The sequence below is a fragment of the Nanorana parkeri genome, unplaced genomic scaffold (assembly GCF_000935625.1).
Source record: "Nanorana parkeri isolate BGI_ZX_2015 unplaced genomic scaffold, ASM93562v1 scaffold797, whole genome shotgun sequence".
In the NCBI taxonomy this organism is placed as follows: Eukaryota; Metazoa; Chordata; class Amphibia; order Anura; family Dicroglossidae; genus Nanorana; species Nanorana parkeri.
Window position 1 is genome coordinate 758,303 of NW_017307065.1, and position 14,958 is coordinate 773,260.

General features: G+C 39.9%; 1 protein-coding gene across 1 annotated transcript in view; it reads right to left on the minus strand.

The window, feature by feature from the left end:
• LOC108793972 (steryl-sulfatase-like) overlaps nucleotides 1–14,958 on the minus strand; it is a 117,640-nt gene that overhangs the window by 81,462 nt on the left and 21,220 nt on the right. Inside the window, exon 3 of the mRNA XM_018564936.1 lies at nucleotides 5,309–5,431. Coding sequence (XP_018420438.1) covers nucleotides 5,309–5,431 — 123 coding nt within the window. The remainder of the gene's footprint in view (nucleotides 1–5,308; nucleotides 5,432–14,958) is intronic.

A 14,958-nucleotide genomic window follows, 5' to 3' on the forward strand; every position in this document is an offset into this window, starting at 1 on the left:
CCACTGTTCAGGTGGGTATAATAAACAAATGCAGAAGACAGAGGTTTCCTATACTTATACTTTCCTAGACAAATAGTGACTATATGTAGTGATAACCAGTTCCTTACAGCTACTCTTTTAAATGCAGAAAACATTAAACCATATTTGAATAGCAGGTGATTTCAGGTTCCTGCTATTACCTTTAAAATGCATTTTTATGAACTCTTGAACCTCTGAAATCTAGGGTGTTCCAGTATATCAAATGCTGACTGTGCTTTCTTAAAGGAAAACCCCACTTTTGGTAATAATTATAATTATTATTATCAACAACACTATAGCGTATACACTTGCAACACAAGCCTTATTTAATGTTGATAGAAATATCTTATATATAATCTGAAGCAGCTGTAATTTTCTAAAACAGTTTTTTTTTAAAAATCAACGCAATATGGCAACCTGGAGGCATTAATGCCACCAGCAATATAATTTTCTGCTTGTGTAATTGGCTTTCTGATTTTCTCACACATCTGCACTAAGATACAAGTTTCAGGCATCCACTGCAATAGGAATTTTGTTTTTGGGGAGACACTCGCTAAAGGTTACCTACTTGTAAAGGGACGCAGACCCTGCAATCTTTTTTATTAGACTGCTAAAGTTAACCAGGTTGGTACATTAATCACAAACCCTCCTACTCAGGAGACAGTCTGTAAAAGACATAGTGAAACAAACAGCTTTTTCTTCAGAACAACAAAAGGTAGAAATATGCTACAAAGTTTATTACAATCCTTTCAATGTACATTAATCACCCAGAGGGTTGTTTTGCCTCAACAAAAGTGGAGTTACACTGGAAGTGGGAGGGTGTAAGCCAGCCTTCAATTTTAGGAAACAATATGATGTTTGCATATCAGAGTGCCTTAGATTTTAGGGAACCCAGGGAATAGCTACATTATACAAATGGCACCTAAATGTGACATAGTGTATTCATTTTCATTACCTAAATAAACCAAAATGCAGATTCATCATATGAAAAAGGTAAGTACACCCCTATATTTACCATTATTTTACATCCATGAGATTAGAATTCCATATTATGTGTCGATATGCAGGTGACTTATTTAAACCTAAGACATATAGGGTTTTGCATTCTCTGAGCTATTGCATGGTGTCAATATGCCAAGATCAATAGAGCTCTTTGAGGCTCTCAGAAAAGTTGTGGATGACAAGGAGTCTGGCAAATAATGTACAAGTGGCATAGATTTCAAACAGCTGCTATTTTGTCTAGGACTGACCGGCCCAGCAAATTCAACCCACGATAATGTAATGCTAAAAAGATCTCTGAGAACCCCAAATGTTCATTGTGGGTTGTTGAGGTAATTCTTGCAACAGTTGGGGTCAAAGTGCATGCATCTACAATCAGAAAGAGATTGGACCATTCAACCTGCATGAGAGGGGTGACTTTGTGTCCAAAAAGAACATGAGAGCAAGATTAGTTCTCCATTGAACATATATGCAAAGACAAGGCCTTCTGGAACAACGTGCTAAAGACTGATCAATCACAGATAGACCAGTTTGGTCACAGTAACAGAAAAAGTAAGACAAACAGAAAAGTGCTCTACCTCCTTCCTCTAATGCAGTTCCATGGTACACCAATGCACAACCAAGGCTTCCACCAGCCCTTTGTCATAATCAGTAGAAAAAAAGTGTTTGCACACAGTTCTGGATCCAGTTAAAATCTTCCTTATTTATTAAAGGCACAATATCAGACATATCAGTCCCGCTAAGCATTGACACAGAGTCAATGTCAGAGACTAGAGGGCAGTTATAAAAAAATGTACATCCACTGATCAGTTATGAGAAAATGTGTGCCAGTTATAAAAATGCCCACAATAAGTAATGTTTGCCACCAGGGACAACACCAGCGTTTTATAGTAAGAGTGTACTTTTTTTTCCCACAGTACATCATTACATCTATTGATATTTGTGTTGAATAAGGTATTGCAAAGGCATTTTTCTTTGTTGCTAGTCAATTATATTACTTTTACCTGTAGGCATTGTTTGAATAAATGTTTACTTGTTTAAATATGTTGAAAAAACAAAACAATTCATGTGGGGTGTACTTAATTTTTCTGATGACTGTATGAGTAGGAACTTCAGAGTTCCTGCTAATTAATCATATTCCAATGTTAATAATTTTTCTGAATGTAGTGGGTTGCTTTACATTTGTATAGACAACAGCATGGGCTGGCATGAGAAAAACATGACAATTCAACAGGATCTCCCTGTATGCTCTCTCAGCTAGCTCAACAACAGCTCAATATTATCCTGTTCACAACAGCTAGACATCATACATCATCACGTTCAATAATATCATACATATTCAACAGCAGCCTTCCAAACCATGTTGAGCAGTATCATACATATTCAACAGTAAATTTTCAAATTACCAAATATAAAATTGTTATTATGTCAGTTCAGTACCTAGAAAATAAAATATACATGACTAAGAAGCAGTTTTCATTTTAAAGTATAAGAAACTAGATGACAAACTGATGAGAATCAGAAACATATAAATACTGTGGCTTTGCTTCCAAACAAATACCTCTTTCAAATATAGCAGAAATTAGTTATCACTCTGTGCTCTGCATTCAAAACATTTTGTTTCTCACTGTGTTGGCTTCAGGATATTGCAGAGAAAAAAAGGCTCATGTATTCCTAAAGTACCTTTATTGTACAGCTCTATCGAGTATCACTTTCTTGTTGGCAGAATATAGAAGGTCCCACTGTACTGAACTCTACTTAAAAGTTAAATAAAAACATTTTTAGGCAACTTGCAGCCACGATTACTAGATGCAAACGGATCATCCGTACTGCCACCCTGCTGAATGGTACACCACAATATCAGTAATCTTCTATCTGGCATGTATTTATATCAATGTTTACTGTCAAAATTGATAACCCTTGAAAGGAGAACTATTAGGAGAGTAAAATGTACTCTTCCCAGAGCCAGCATGCAAAACTGTAGCTAAAGCTCGAGAACTGGGTGATCACAAACCACTGCAGAGAGCAGTCCCACATAGATTTCCCCTCCCCTCTCTGTTCCTCCACTGCTCATTGAAGGTACAGATATGGAAGAGGGCGGGCACAGCTGGCTCTAGAGAGCATAGCCAGCTGTCAATCAGGGTCTTTCCTGGCTGCAGCACGGCTATGCGCTGTTAGCATATAGCAGACAGTAGACCATTATATGCTGACTTTGGGTTACAGGAGGACATTACTAAACTATAGCCAAAGAAAAGGTTTGACCATAGTTTAACCTCCCTGGCAGTCTGATTATCTCAGTATTTTTTTCTCTTTATATGTTTTTTTCTTTCAAATTTCCCGCCGGTTCCGCCCCCCCCCCCACGAGGCCGACAATCGCAGGGAAGGAACCCGGAAGACGGATGCCGGCATCAGCCTGAGGACACAGAGGGGCTTGTATGGACAAGGTAAGTAATGTTACAGTGTAATCCCGAGTGTGGCTCGGACTTACCGCTTTTGGTACTGAAAATTAACCCAGAGCCACACTCGGGATTACCGCCAGGAAGGTTAAGGGAAAAAGGGTGAATATATGACAGATGTACACTGTACTATTAAACTTTGTGGGAACTACAGTAACTGTGTTAACTCCCTTGGTAGCACAGGGTATAGACTAAGCCTATAGTCTAACACATTGGAGTCCATAGTGGAGGTTATTTTTATTTTTAAGTGTGCAATGGGCTTTCATTTGGATTTACAGAAGCTCCATTTAACCATCCTGTCCTGGACCATCTCTTGTGCCAGAATATGGACCCCATCAGTCTTTTTGGTTTACAGACAGAATACAAAATGAGAAAAGGATATAAAAAAAATCAAAGTGACACTGCACACAAATAACAATCAGATACACAAAAACACAAAGTACAATACATTCAGTAAAGTAAGCTAGCCTAAATACAACCCCTTCCTATCCACACATTAATTATTTAAGCAAACGTTGCCACTTAATAGGCCAAATTGACAGTGTCCAATGGCAACATTTGTAGTTTCAGAAAAATCACTCCATTCATGACTGTGTTTACCAGCACTAGCAGAAAGCCTCATGAAAAATTCTGAGCATAAATATACCCCTCTTATCTATGCAGCTAAGAGGATAATACCAGAAGTTTGATGAAAAAAAAAGAACTTCATTCACAGTGTGTTAAAACATGTCGACAGCTTTCTGTTTCAGGGCTTACATTGTAGCCCTTTGTCAGGTGTACAGAAACCTTCCCATGCACAAGAACATACTGTATGTAGAAACTCCTGATGCTATTAGTAGGAACACTCTCATAGGTGCAGCATAATTACAGTAAGTCCCCGTTCACACAGCATTTGTAGCTCATATTTTTTAGCACAAAAAAGCTCTGCACAAGAAATCCTATTGATTTCTATAGTCCCCGTTCACGTCTCAGCACAGCGTCACACTGAGGACAAAAGCCAGTTGCTGGAAAAATGTATACAAGCTTCTTTTTTGGGCAGATCAGCGTTATTAGGAATAGGAAAAAAGGGTCACATTGTGCTGGCCTTCCTAAAAAGAAGTGCATACTTCACAGGCTTGTGTGGAGATTTCAGTGCTGAAAAATACGAGCTACAAACACCCTGGTGTGAATGGAGACTAAAACCTCTGCCACATTTTTATTGCTGTCTAATGTCTAACTGGGGAGTCATTGGGAAATGAGGCAAAAATCTTGAGACATAGACAAATAAAAAGCTGATGAGGGTCCAAGCTTTCCCATAAACTAGCAAAAAACATGTTTTTATTGCTGCATGGATCCCTGTTGGAGATTTGCCCTCACTTCTCGCCCAGGTAAAAAAAACCTGCTGTTTTTTTTACCTGGGCGATGGAGCCAATGCACAACAGGAAACACCTAACAGAGGTTATATCCCTTCCCTATTCTATCCAAAAATATTTTTGTGCAAATTGTTTGCATGTGCAAAAGTTCCAGGAAGTAAAAGGGAGATATATTAATTTGCCCTTAGTAAAAATGGCTACTGTGAGAAGACTGAGGAAGAAAGAAAAATAAGGTAGGCAAAGAATAAAAAGCTGACAATTATCTAAAAGTATCTGTTTGTAGAATGCCATTACTAAACATCTCTAAAGGTGCCTTTGTTGTAATTTTGATGATGTGGGTAAAGTTTCTCTAAGAGTTTTGTAGCACTTACCTTTTGAGCAACAAAATGCCTATGTGTGAAATGGGACTAAAAGTCAAGAAATAAGCATGGGTAAAGTTTTACTGTCATGGATGGTAAAGGGTAATGTAGCATTCAAACTTACCAATAATTGCAGTAGAATAGCCTTGTGTTTTCAGAATTTCAGCAAATGTTATCTCATTCTGCGGTAGGCCACCAGAGCTTGCCGAGAATACAAAAGTACCAACCATTGCCTCAGTAGCCATACCTAGGATTAAACATAACACATCATATTCAATGTTGCAATTTCATAAAGGATGTACATTTAGTATTGCATTGTTTTACAAACTATTTGATGCACACAAAATGATTTCTATGATACAGAAGGAATACCTTTATCCTGTAATTCCTGCATTGTTCTAGTTGCAAGGGAGAACAAATAACACAGATACTATTTACCATCTCATGTTTCTGTGTAATAATAAATGAGGGAGGGAGTATTGATACAATATTAATACTGAACCATATACTAATTTACTATTCTTAGTTTTCATTTTTTATAGCACAATCCTTTTATAGAGGAATTATTTATTTGCAAAAGGAATATTTTTCCCATTGCAACATTTATCAGTGGTGCTGATTAAAAATACAGGGTTGTTGCCCATACCAACCAATACAATGCTAATTTTCTAGCATGTACTCAAAGTTGACGTGAAATTTGATTGGCTGTGCTTCTGTTTTCTCCAGTTTTTACAAATTAGATCCAGTTTGGCCAACATGAATTGTTCTTCAATAGCAAGATACGGTACTGGTATATCTAGTTAGTGTGCAATCCGGGGAAGTGTCTCAGTACATTTCCACTACATCTGTACATAATAGTTCTGTTCCAGGATTGACTGAGCTTTATTTCTTCCTCTGAATTATCTACAGTATCATTATTACAGCTCTTGAATGAATGATTCACATCTCACATCCACTGGTTCTCGGCAGAATAAAAGGGGATGAATAGTCCTTTCAATATGTTTTTCAATATAAATGTAAAAACGAATCTTATCAATGTGCGGTATTGTTTAAAAAACCTTGTTGCTGTGTAATTTGTTATTATGTACATGTACATTAGGGCAGCCCTATTTGCTCGTTATATATAGGTAAGGATCTGCTTCCTACTTTGAAGTGCTACACACTTTACTATTGCATATCACATTTCAAGTTTCATTTTTTGTCAGTTTTATTTTTGCCTGGAGATGGGTTTCAAGGATCATGCAGTACTGTGCTAGCAGAGCTTCATGTCTGTACAAAGATCAGCTACCTCAGGGGACAATGGCACTGCTATTTTTAACATTCCAACAAAGCCTGGTAAAGCTGACATTTGTGTAGAGACTGGGACTGCAAAAGCTGCTGCTTAAATATTGCCTGCATATAAACATGTTCCTTCACTGTGGAGTATTTCAGCCGTGACAGATTATTGGGTAGTCATGTTTAACCCCTACGCTGCCAAGGCCTATTTTTCAACACATGATATATAATCCAAATTTAAGGCTTGAAACTTCAGGTGGCCATACACTTTACAACTCTTGCAAGACTTTTGTCTTCCGATGACTGTAAACAGGCAGTGTGCGCGTGCGCACACCGGCCCGTTCAGCAGTTGTCGAACACGCAGGCCACTAACTCGCCGAGAATCGTACGATTCCCGGCGGGTTTTCCAGCCTGCTTGTTCGACGGAAGACGTGCGACCGTACAGTAGAAATGGTTGCACGCCTTCCATACACTTTGCAATTATCGTACGATCACGGGATTTCCCGCGATTGTTGTACGATAATCGTGCAGTGTATGGGCACCTTTACTTAAAACACCAAGCATTATATATTTTCTGAAAGCAGAGACCCCGTAAAATAAATCTGTGGCAGTTGCAAAGTTTTATGTCTCACAGTATTAGTGCAAGACTTTATCAAATCCAAATAGTTTGTAAAAAATGAATTTAAGTTAATTGTAGTGCCCGAAAAAACAATACCCCATTTTTAAAATGAAATATAAAAGATGAGGTTACAATGAGTAAATAGATATACAACATGTCCATTTAAAATGTGGGTCCGTGAAACGGCGACAAAATACACCACCCAAATTGTTCATTACAGGTCCCTACAGGTTATCAGTATAGTTTTCAATGCATATTGGCCCTAGAATTATTGTTCTTACTCTGGTGCACCCAGCACTACCTGACCTGTGTAGTGTGATTGTCGTTTTTGTTTTAGGTGCACCCAACATGCTGCCAGAATCGCTTTCAGTGTAAGGCCGAAAGTCAGCTTTCCCCATGTAAACAGAGTTGCTATAGCTATCGAGAGTCAGTTTAAATGGGTCCGCTGCCAGTGATGTATGACATACATTGGTGGCAGCAAAAAGGATAAAGTAAATGTGTCTTTTGAGGAAATATGTAGGCTGCCATTACTGACCTGTAATACTGAAATTGTTAGTGGCCCGACTGGCCTGCTGATTCAATGGATTTAAAATCTCCTAAGACATTTACCAGAAGCAAGCATGCAGATCCAGGTTTGCTCCTGAATTGCTGCATGCAAATTCCAGATCAATTAATCTGAAAAAAACTGAAATCTGAGACCAGCAGAGAACTAGCATTTTCAGTCGGTCAGCAATTGAAGTCAACCCTTCCATCACCCATGCATATTGGTGCCTACATAATCTCAATAATCATCAAGCACATGCATTCTTTCCAGAAAACATGCAGTCTAAGTAGACTAAACAACCCCACTCATTCTGGCCACTGCAGTGACATGTGACTTTCATAGGATGAGTAGGGGTGTCTTTGATGTTTGGGTTGTGACTAACTACCTGGATTCACCTTTTTATACTATATGAGAGGGAAGATGGAGGTGCCTGAGGGAATAACTGAGTCCCTGGGGACAGATGGTATTTAGTTTACTGAATACTTTATATTTAGCCATGGTTTATGTAAATGCCGGCAAATTAAGAGTTGATTTAATCAAGTAAAATACAGGATTCTTTTGGGCAGGTTGTGTAATAAACCTGTAATAAACCCACAAATGGGTATTAAGTGCTTGTATTTCACACTCTCCAACCACAGACCACAGGCATCCTAGTACACCCCTGGTCGGATGGCTCTCTCTCTCTCTATATAGAGAGAGAGAGAGAGAGAGAGAGAGAGAGAGAGAGAGAGAGAGAGAGAGAGAGAGAGAGAGAGAGAGAGAGAGAGAGATTAGAGATAGAGATAGAGATTCCAATCACCGCCACAGGTGTATAAACTTGTTTTTTTATGTTTTCTTTTTTATGTTTCACACAGTGTAATCCCTCATCTTTAACGGGGTGGCCTGCCAGGTACACAAGATTCAATTTGTGGCTGAAGGAGGTTCTTATCTGGCGCTAGTTTTGCTAGTTCAGCCACGAAGTATTAGGCCACGCAAAATGACAGAGCGGGGTCAGCGCATGCTGAAGCGCACACTACGCAGAGGTCGCCAACTGTCTGCAGAGTCAATAGCGTCAGACCTGCAAACTTCATGTGGCCTTCAGATTGGCACAACAACAGTGCATAGAGAGCTTCATGGAATGGATTTCCATGGCCGAGCAGTTGCACCCAAGCCTTACATCACCATGTGCAATGCAAAGCGTCGGATGCAGTGGTGTAAAGTATGCTGCCAATGGACTCTAGAAAAGTGGAGATGTGTTCTATGGAGTGACGAACCATGCCATGAAGTGCTCAGCCATGAAGTTGTAGGCCACGTAAAATGACAGAGTGGGGTCAGCACATGCTGAAGCGCACAGAAGTCGCCAACTGTCTGCAGAGTCAATAGCTAGAGACCGCCAAACTTTTGTGTGGCCTTCAGACTGGCACAACAACAGTGCATAGAGAGCTTCATGGAATAGGTTCCCATGGCCGAGCAGTTGCACCCAAGCCTTACATCACCAAGTGCAATGCAAAGCATTGGATGCAGTGGTGTAAAGTATGCTGCCACTGGACTCTAGAGAAGTGGAGACGTGTTCTAAATTTTTTATTTTTAATGTTTCATTTAAATGATGTTAAATCACTGCTCCTTTAAAAATTGTATTTTTTAAAAGTGTTTTTTTCATTGATACATGTCCCCCAGGGCAGTACCCGGTTCCCCATACACTTTTTATGGCCAATTAATTGCATATAAGGCTTCAAAATGGGGACATTTAATTTTCTGAGTTCTACCCCCATAGACTTGCATTGAGTTCTAAGTTCGAATTAGAACTTTTTCCATGTTCGAAAGTTCGAGTTAGAACCGAACACGGGGGTGTTCGGCTCATCCCTACTGGCAATCCCTACTGGCCATGGACATGTCAGGGTTTGGCAGTTGCCAGGAGAACGGTACTTGCCTGACTGCATTGTGACAACTGTAAAGTTTGGTGGAGGGGGAATATGGTGTGGGGTTGTTTTTCAGGGGTTGGGCTTGGCCCCTTAGTTCCAGTGAAGGGAACTCTTAAGGCATCAGCATACCAAGACATTTTGGATAACGTCGTGCTCCCAACTTTGTGGGGACAGTTTTGGGATGGCCCCTTCACAGAAGAGTTAAAGCTGTTAGGTCTCGTTCACACCTAGACGTATTGCATATGCGTGTCTGTTGCGCGTTTTTTTACCGCGATTCGCGGTAAAAAAGTCGCGTGACCGTCGTGCGTTTCCAAAGGCTACTTGGCTGTATCCCAATGGAAACGCGCAACAAAACGGCCCAAAGTAGTACCTGTACCTTTTCAGGCGTGGGCCGTTTTGTAGCGTGTTAGGGACGGGCGGAAATACGCCAAGGTGGGAGCGAGACCATTGAATACAAATGGGATTTTTTTGAGCGTTTTGTAGAGCGTTCGTCGAGCGTAGAACACGCTACAAAATGTTCAGGTGTAAAACGAGGGCTTATAGCTGCAAAGGGTGGGCCAACTCAATATAAAACCCTAAGAACTAACTAAGACTGGGATGTCATTAAGGTTTATGTGCATGTAAAGGCAGGTGCCCCAATACTTTTGGCAATATAGTGTGTGTGTGTGTGTGTGTGTGTGTACATATGCACACACACACATATATGAACAGTATTTATTTATTTGAATGGGTTATGTTAAATTATAAAAAAAATCTCTTTCCTTCCTATATTAGGTTTAGTTCACACCTGATCATTTGTATATACATATATGGTTATATATGGTATGAGTACAACTGAATTATAGTTATATGCATGGTCCAAGTAAGAATACTATTAAGTCAATTTTATAAACCTTTTAAATAGCATGGTGTAAAATCATGTTAACTTTGGTCAATCATTGGTCAAGCCCCTTAAAGTCACAGCAACATGCTTGAGGTCCAGACTCACTCAAGGCAATTAAATTATTAAGCAGAATGAGACAACCTTCTGTTGTTGTGCATATTTAAATTAGGGAAGACACTTTGCAGAGGTGCCTTGGTGCAGCAATGTGCCTTGACATATACAGTATTTATGTTTTGTGTGCTGGCTTTCTGGATACAGCACTGAGGATTTTTTTAAATTTCAAATAAAATATATAAAACTACATGTATGAAGCCCTTACAAAATTATAGTCAGAGCTTGATTTTTATATCTGTTCTCATTGCATTATAGTCAGTGTTGTGTTGGACAACTATTTAGTTTTATTTTGATCCTTTAACATATTAATTTGCTGTTGAACTGCTCAGACTAGTTTTTTTTTTTTTTACTTTCCCTTCTAATATCATTTTATTACTTGTTTATCCTGCCAAAAGATCAATTATTTTTCCCACTTTCTGCAACAATGTTGTTCATTTTGCAGTGAACTCACTCGGCAATGTTGTCACCGTGTGGACTGTGTAGTCTTAGATGTAGTTTTAAATGGAATTTAAGTATAAGACAAACAAATCAAAGCCTAACTTTTAAGGCAGTCACAGCAACATTTTCTTTTCTTTCGGTGAAAAGGGTTTAAGTCATATGAATAAAAGCTGATAGGTGTAAGCACTCTTGCCAGTGTGATATGTATTTTCACAACCCTCTAACTGTCCTTTGCTGAACAACTTGGCCTGTTACAGGAAATGGAAAAGTCCACCTGTGAGCTTTTTTAAGTAGATGTAAGTTGGACTTTAATACAACAGTTTTTGTTTTCCTGTGCCCCCCATTTGACAGTCTTATAACCCATTAATCCTGCCACTTATATTGCAGAAGAGACTACGCATGTTTCTTCTGCCATAAAAAAAGTTCTACTTTGTCTGCTCACAAGTTTCTCCTGATTGTACATGCATGCATAATCACATCACATCATCGCTGGGGCGGCCAATAAAAATAGCCAAGGCGCTAAATCTAAAAGGATTTTTTTAAATGTTTTTATACTTTTCATACAGAAAAAAAATGTTTTTGTTCATTGTATTTATTTTTTTAAATTGTAAACTTAAAAAGAAAATAAAACACAAAAAAGGTAAATAAATTAATTTGTATATACATTTGCCACGCTTTGTACTAGAATTAAAACTTTTGTGTCATTGTAAACAGGAAAAACCATAGAACTCAATTAGTGGCTGCCATATGGCTTAACAAAACATAGGTATGATGGCAAACATACTATAAAATACATTCTAGATGTGCATACCCTTTAATCATTTTGCTAGAGCCGTTTTTTCAACTTTTAATTTTTTTTGTTAAAATGCACAATTTAGGCCTGAAAATTGCTTAACCACATGCTGACCGGGCAATTTTTCAGTATTCAGCGCTGTGGTACTTTGATGCCAAGCTTTAACCAGTTGACATCCGCGGTGTTAAACCCCCTTCCCATCCAGGCCATTTTTCAGTATTCAGCGCTGCGGTACTTTGACTGACATTTATTCCGTCATGCAGCGCTGTACTGAAATGAACGGGTCTCTAGGACCCACGCGAACGAGCACATATAGACGATCGGCGGGCTAATCGCCTATATGTGAAACACCCGGTAACGGGTGTGTGCAATGGTCGGGTCTTTTCTGCCCGTGCGTGCCCACAGAAAAAAATTGCCGTCTGGAGACGGCAACCCGCAAATGCTGCAGTGCCGTCTGTTTTTTTACTACGGGTGGACGTCAAGTGGTTAAAGTTGTGTGTGGCCGCAAAATCGCAACTAAAAAAAAAACCTGCCATGCCTAAAATTGGCCCTAGGGAACACTTTAAAAGCTTTTACTGCTCATCAGTTTAGTTTTAACAGTGACCGATGGCCTTAGAATTATTGCTCTCACACCAATGTTTGTGGTGATATGCAACATGTGCGGCGTAATCACTGTTGTTTGCACGTAGGCACACCCAACACATATTTATGTTTATATGTGCGTGCATGCTGGGGTGAGGGACATACATTTTTTGGGGTGTTTTATTAAAATATGTGACTAATTTTTTTAAACCTTTATTTAGACTTAATTTTATTGCTATCACATAGGGGGGATAACGAGCCCCCATATGTGATAACAAATATACAATGACAGGTCCTCTTTATGGAAACATCAGGGGTCTCTAAGAACCCCAAAGAAGCTGATGAAGCAGAACACTGCTTCACCAGAATCTCTCCGGTTTCTTTATCCGGGAATGACAGCTGAATGTGGAAGTGATGTAATATACATCACTTTCTGCATTCAGAGACTGGCGAGGAGATCATGTACTGAGATCTGCTTCACCAGCTCCTATAGCAGCCAGATAAATGACTGCTAATGGCGGAAGTGATGCGATACACATCACTTCCACCTTTAGAGAGAAGCAGAGATCAGCGGTGCTGCTGGTCTCTCCTCCATTTGTGTGGGGGGGGGCACGGGATAATCTCCAGTGGTGGTGGAGAGTGGGAGCACAGCAGCTGAGGGGAGCATTCTGCAAGGCTTGTGGAAGTGATCAAGCAACTTTCACTAGACAGCTGGGGGTTGGCTGAAAAAATATGAACAGAAACATATTACATGGCTCTGCTGCCACAGAAGGAGTACTTATGCCCACTGCGGTAAAAATATTAAATGATTTTTAAACCCAAGAATAAAAACTTAAAATATCACAACTTACCATTCCTTAGATATGGTGGTTGTATTGTTTTTTTTCTTTTTTCAGGCTAAGTACAATTTTGCAAGAACACAACATAAATCTGGATCCTCCCAAAAATACTAGTGTCCTTGTAACTATGTGCACGGAACTGATATCTCAAACAGTGTTATCAGCTTTCTTAGCTACTGCATCCCCTGTAAAGCAGAAACTCAATATAATGTATATAAGGTGTGATGCCACTTATACCTCTCCCCTCGCGGGATCTAAAGCTGCCTGTGCCACTCTCCCAAACCACAAACAGCAGCTGGCCGCCTGCCCAATATGGAAGCCACAAGGCACAGTGTCTTCTCAATCTTCTCCTACAGATCTGTTTTAGATGAGATGTGTGAATGCTAACCTGTCACCACACCCTCTCTGATAGTTGCTAATCAGCACACCTTTCCTATGAAGCAATGCTGCTCAGAGAGCACAGTGCTCAGTTATTAGTCAGCTTCCCAGAGTCCAGACCTTTCCTAACTCTTCAGCATTCAGACCCTTGTTCCTGTATTCCTGACTCCCGATTCCTGCTTGTTTATTGTTTCTGAACCGCAGCTGCCCACACTGACCTTGGCTTGTATAACAGCATGAGAACCCCCTCCACCTGTATCGACCTTGGACTGCTACGAAAACTGGACTTCCTTATTGGCCTGATGCTATCGATTCCTGGCACATACACTGCATGTGTGCTCATCCCTCAGAATTGGGCTTCATATGACCCTTAAAAGAACTATGGGATAAAAAGGTTACCACATAGTTCTGTTTTAAGTGTCTCTCACACCAAAGTGAGCTATCTAATTAAATTGAGAAATGGACAGACTTGTCTTGTTTATGGTACTTTAGAAGCAAGTTTTCCATAGAAACAAAAGCAAGAAACACATCTCTAGATCAATGTAATTACAATACTAATACTGTAAGCAAATATTTTGTGAAAACAAAGATTCATAAAAATCACTCTGTGCTAATTATATAACAATATAATTTCACATTAAATACAAAAGAGATGTTGCTGGTCTAATTTGGTGTAATTTTCAGATGATCACTGTTTTATATTGCATTTGAATCCCATTTTCCCTTGTCACCCCTGACAAACAGTGTGCCATTTTAAGAGCTAGGGAGATCTGAGTGAAAGATCTCAATGAAAGAACTCAGCCAAAGACAAAAGCATATGGTGTGAGGTGACAGTCTTCTCTCCACTTCTAGCTCTTTTGGCACTTCTCATGAAGAGTACCTTCGATAAAATTCAGCCAAGAACCCTTTTATTGTATTCAAAGTGTGTCTCTAGCAAAAAAACATTTGTTGTTTTGCATAAAAAAAGAAATGGTTAGAATCAGGGCCGGACTGGCCATAGGGCAAACCGGGCACTTGCCCGGTGGGCCGGGCCGGCCAGAACACAATCAACCTGATTGTGTTTGGGCCGGTTTGCTATGCCTGATGGTCGGCTCTTAGCAGAGCCGTCACTACTATACAGTAGACACTAGAGGGAGCTGGTGGGGGAGGCCAAAAAAACACTTCCTCACCCCGCTCTCTCTAGTCTCTACTCTGTGCTCTCCTCTCCGGAGCTGCCAGTGATGCCCGGCGCTGTTCCTGTCCCCTGCCCCGATATTTACATATGAATGGGCCGCGGTGAATTGCATATCAATAAGCCGCGGCCCATTCATATGTAAATATCGCGGCTAATTCATATGCAAATCAATGTCGCCGCCCCCCCTGCTAAGGAAGAAAAAAATGCCTGACGACTGCAAGAAGAAGGTAAGTT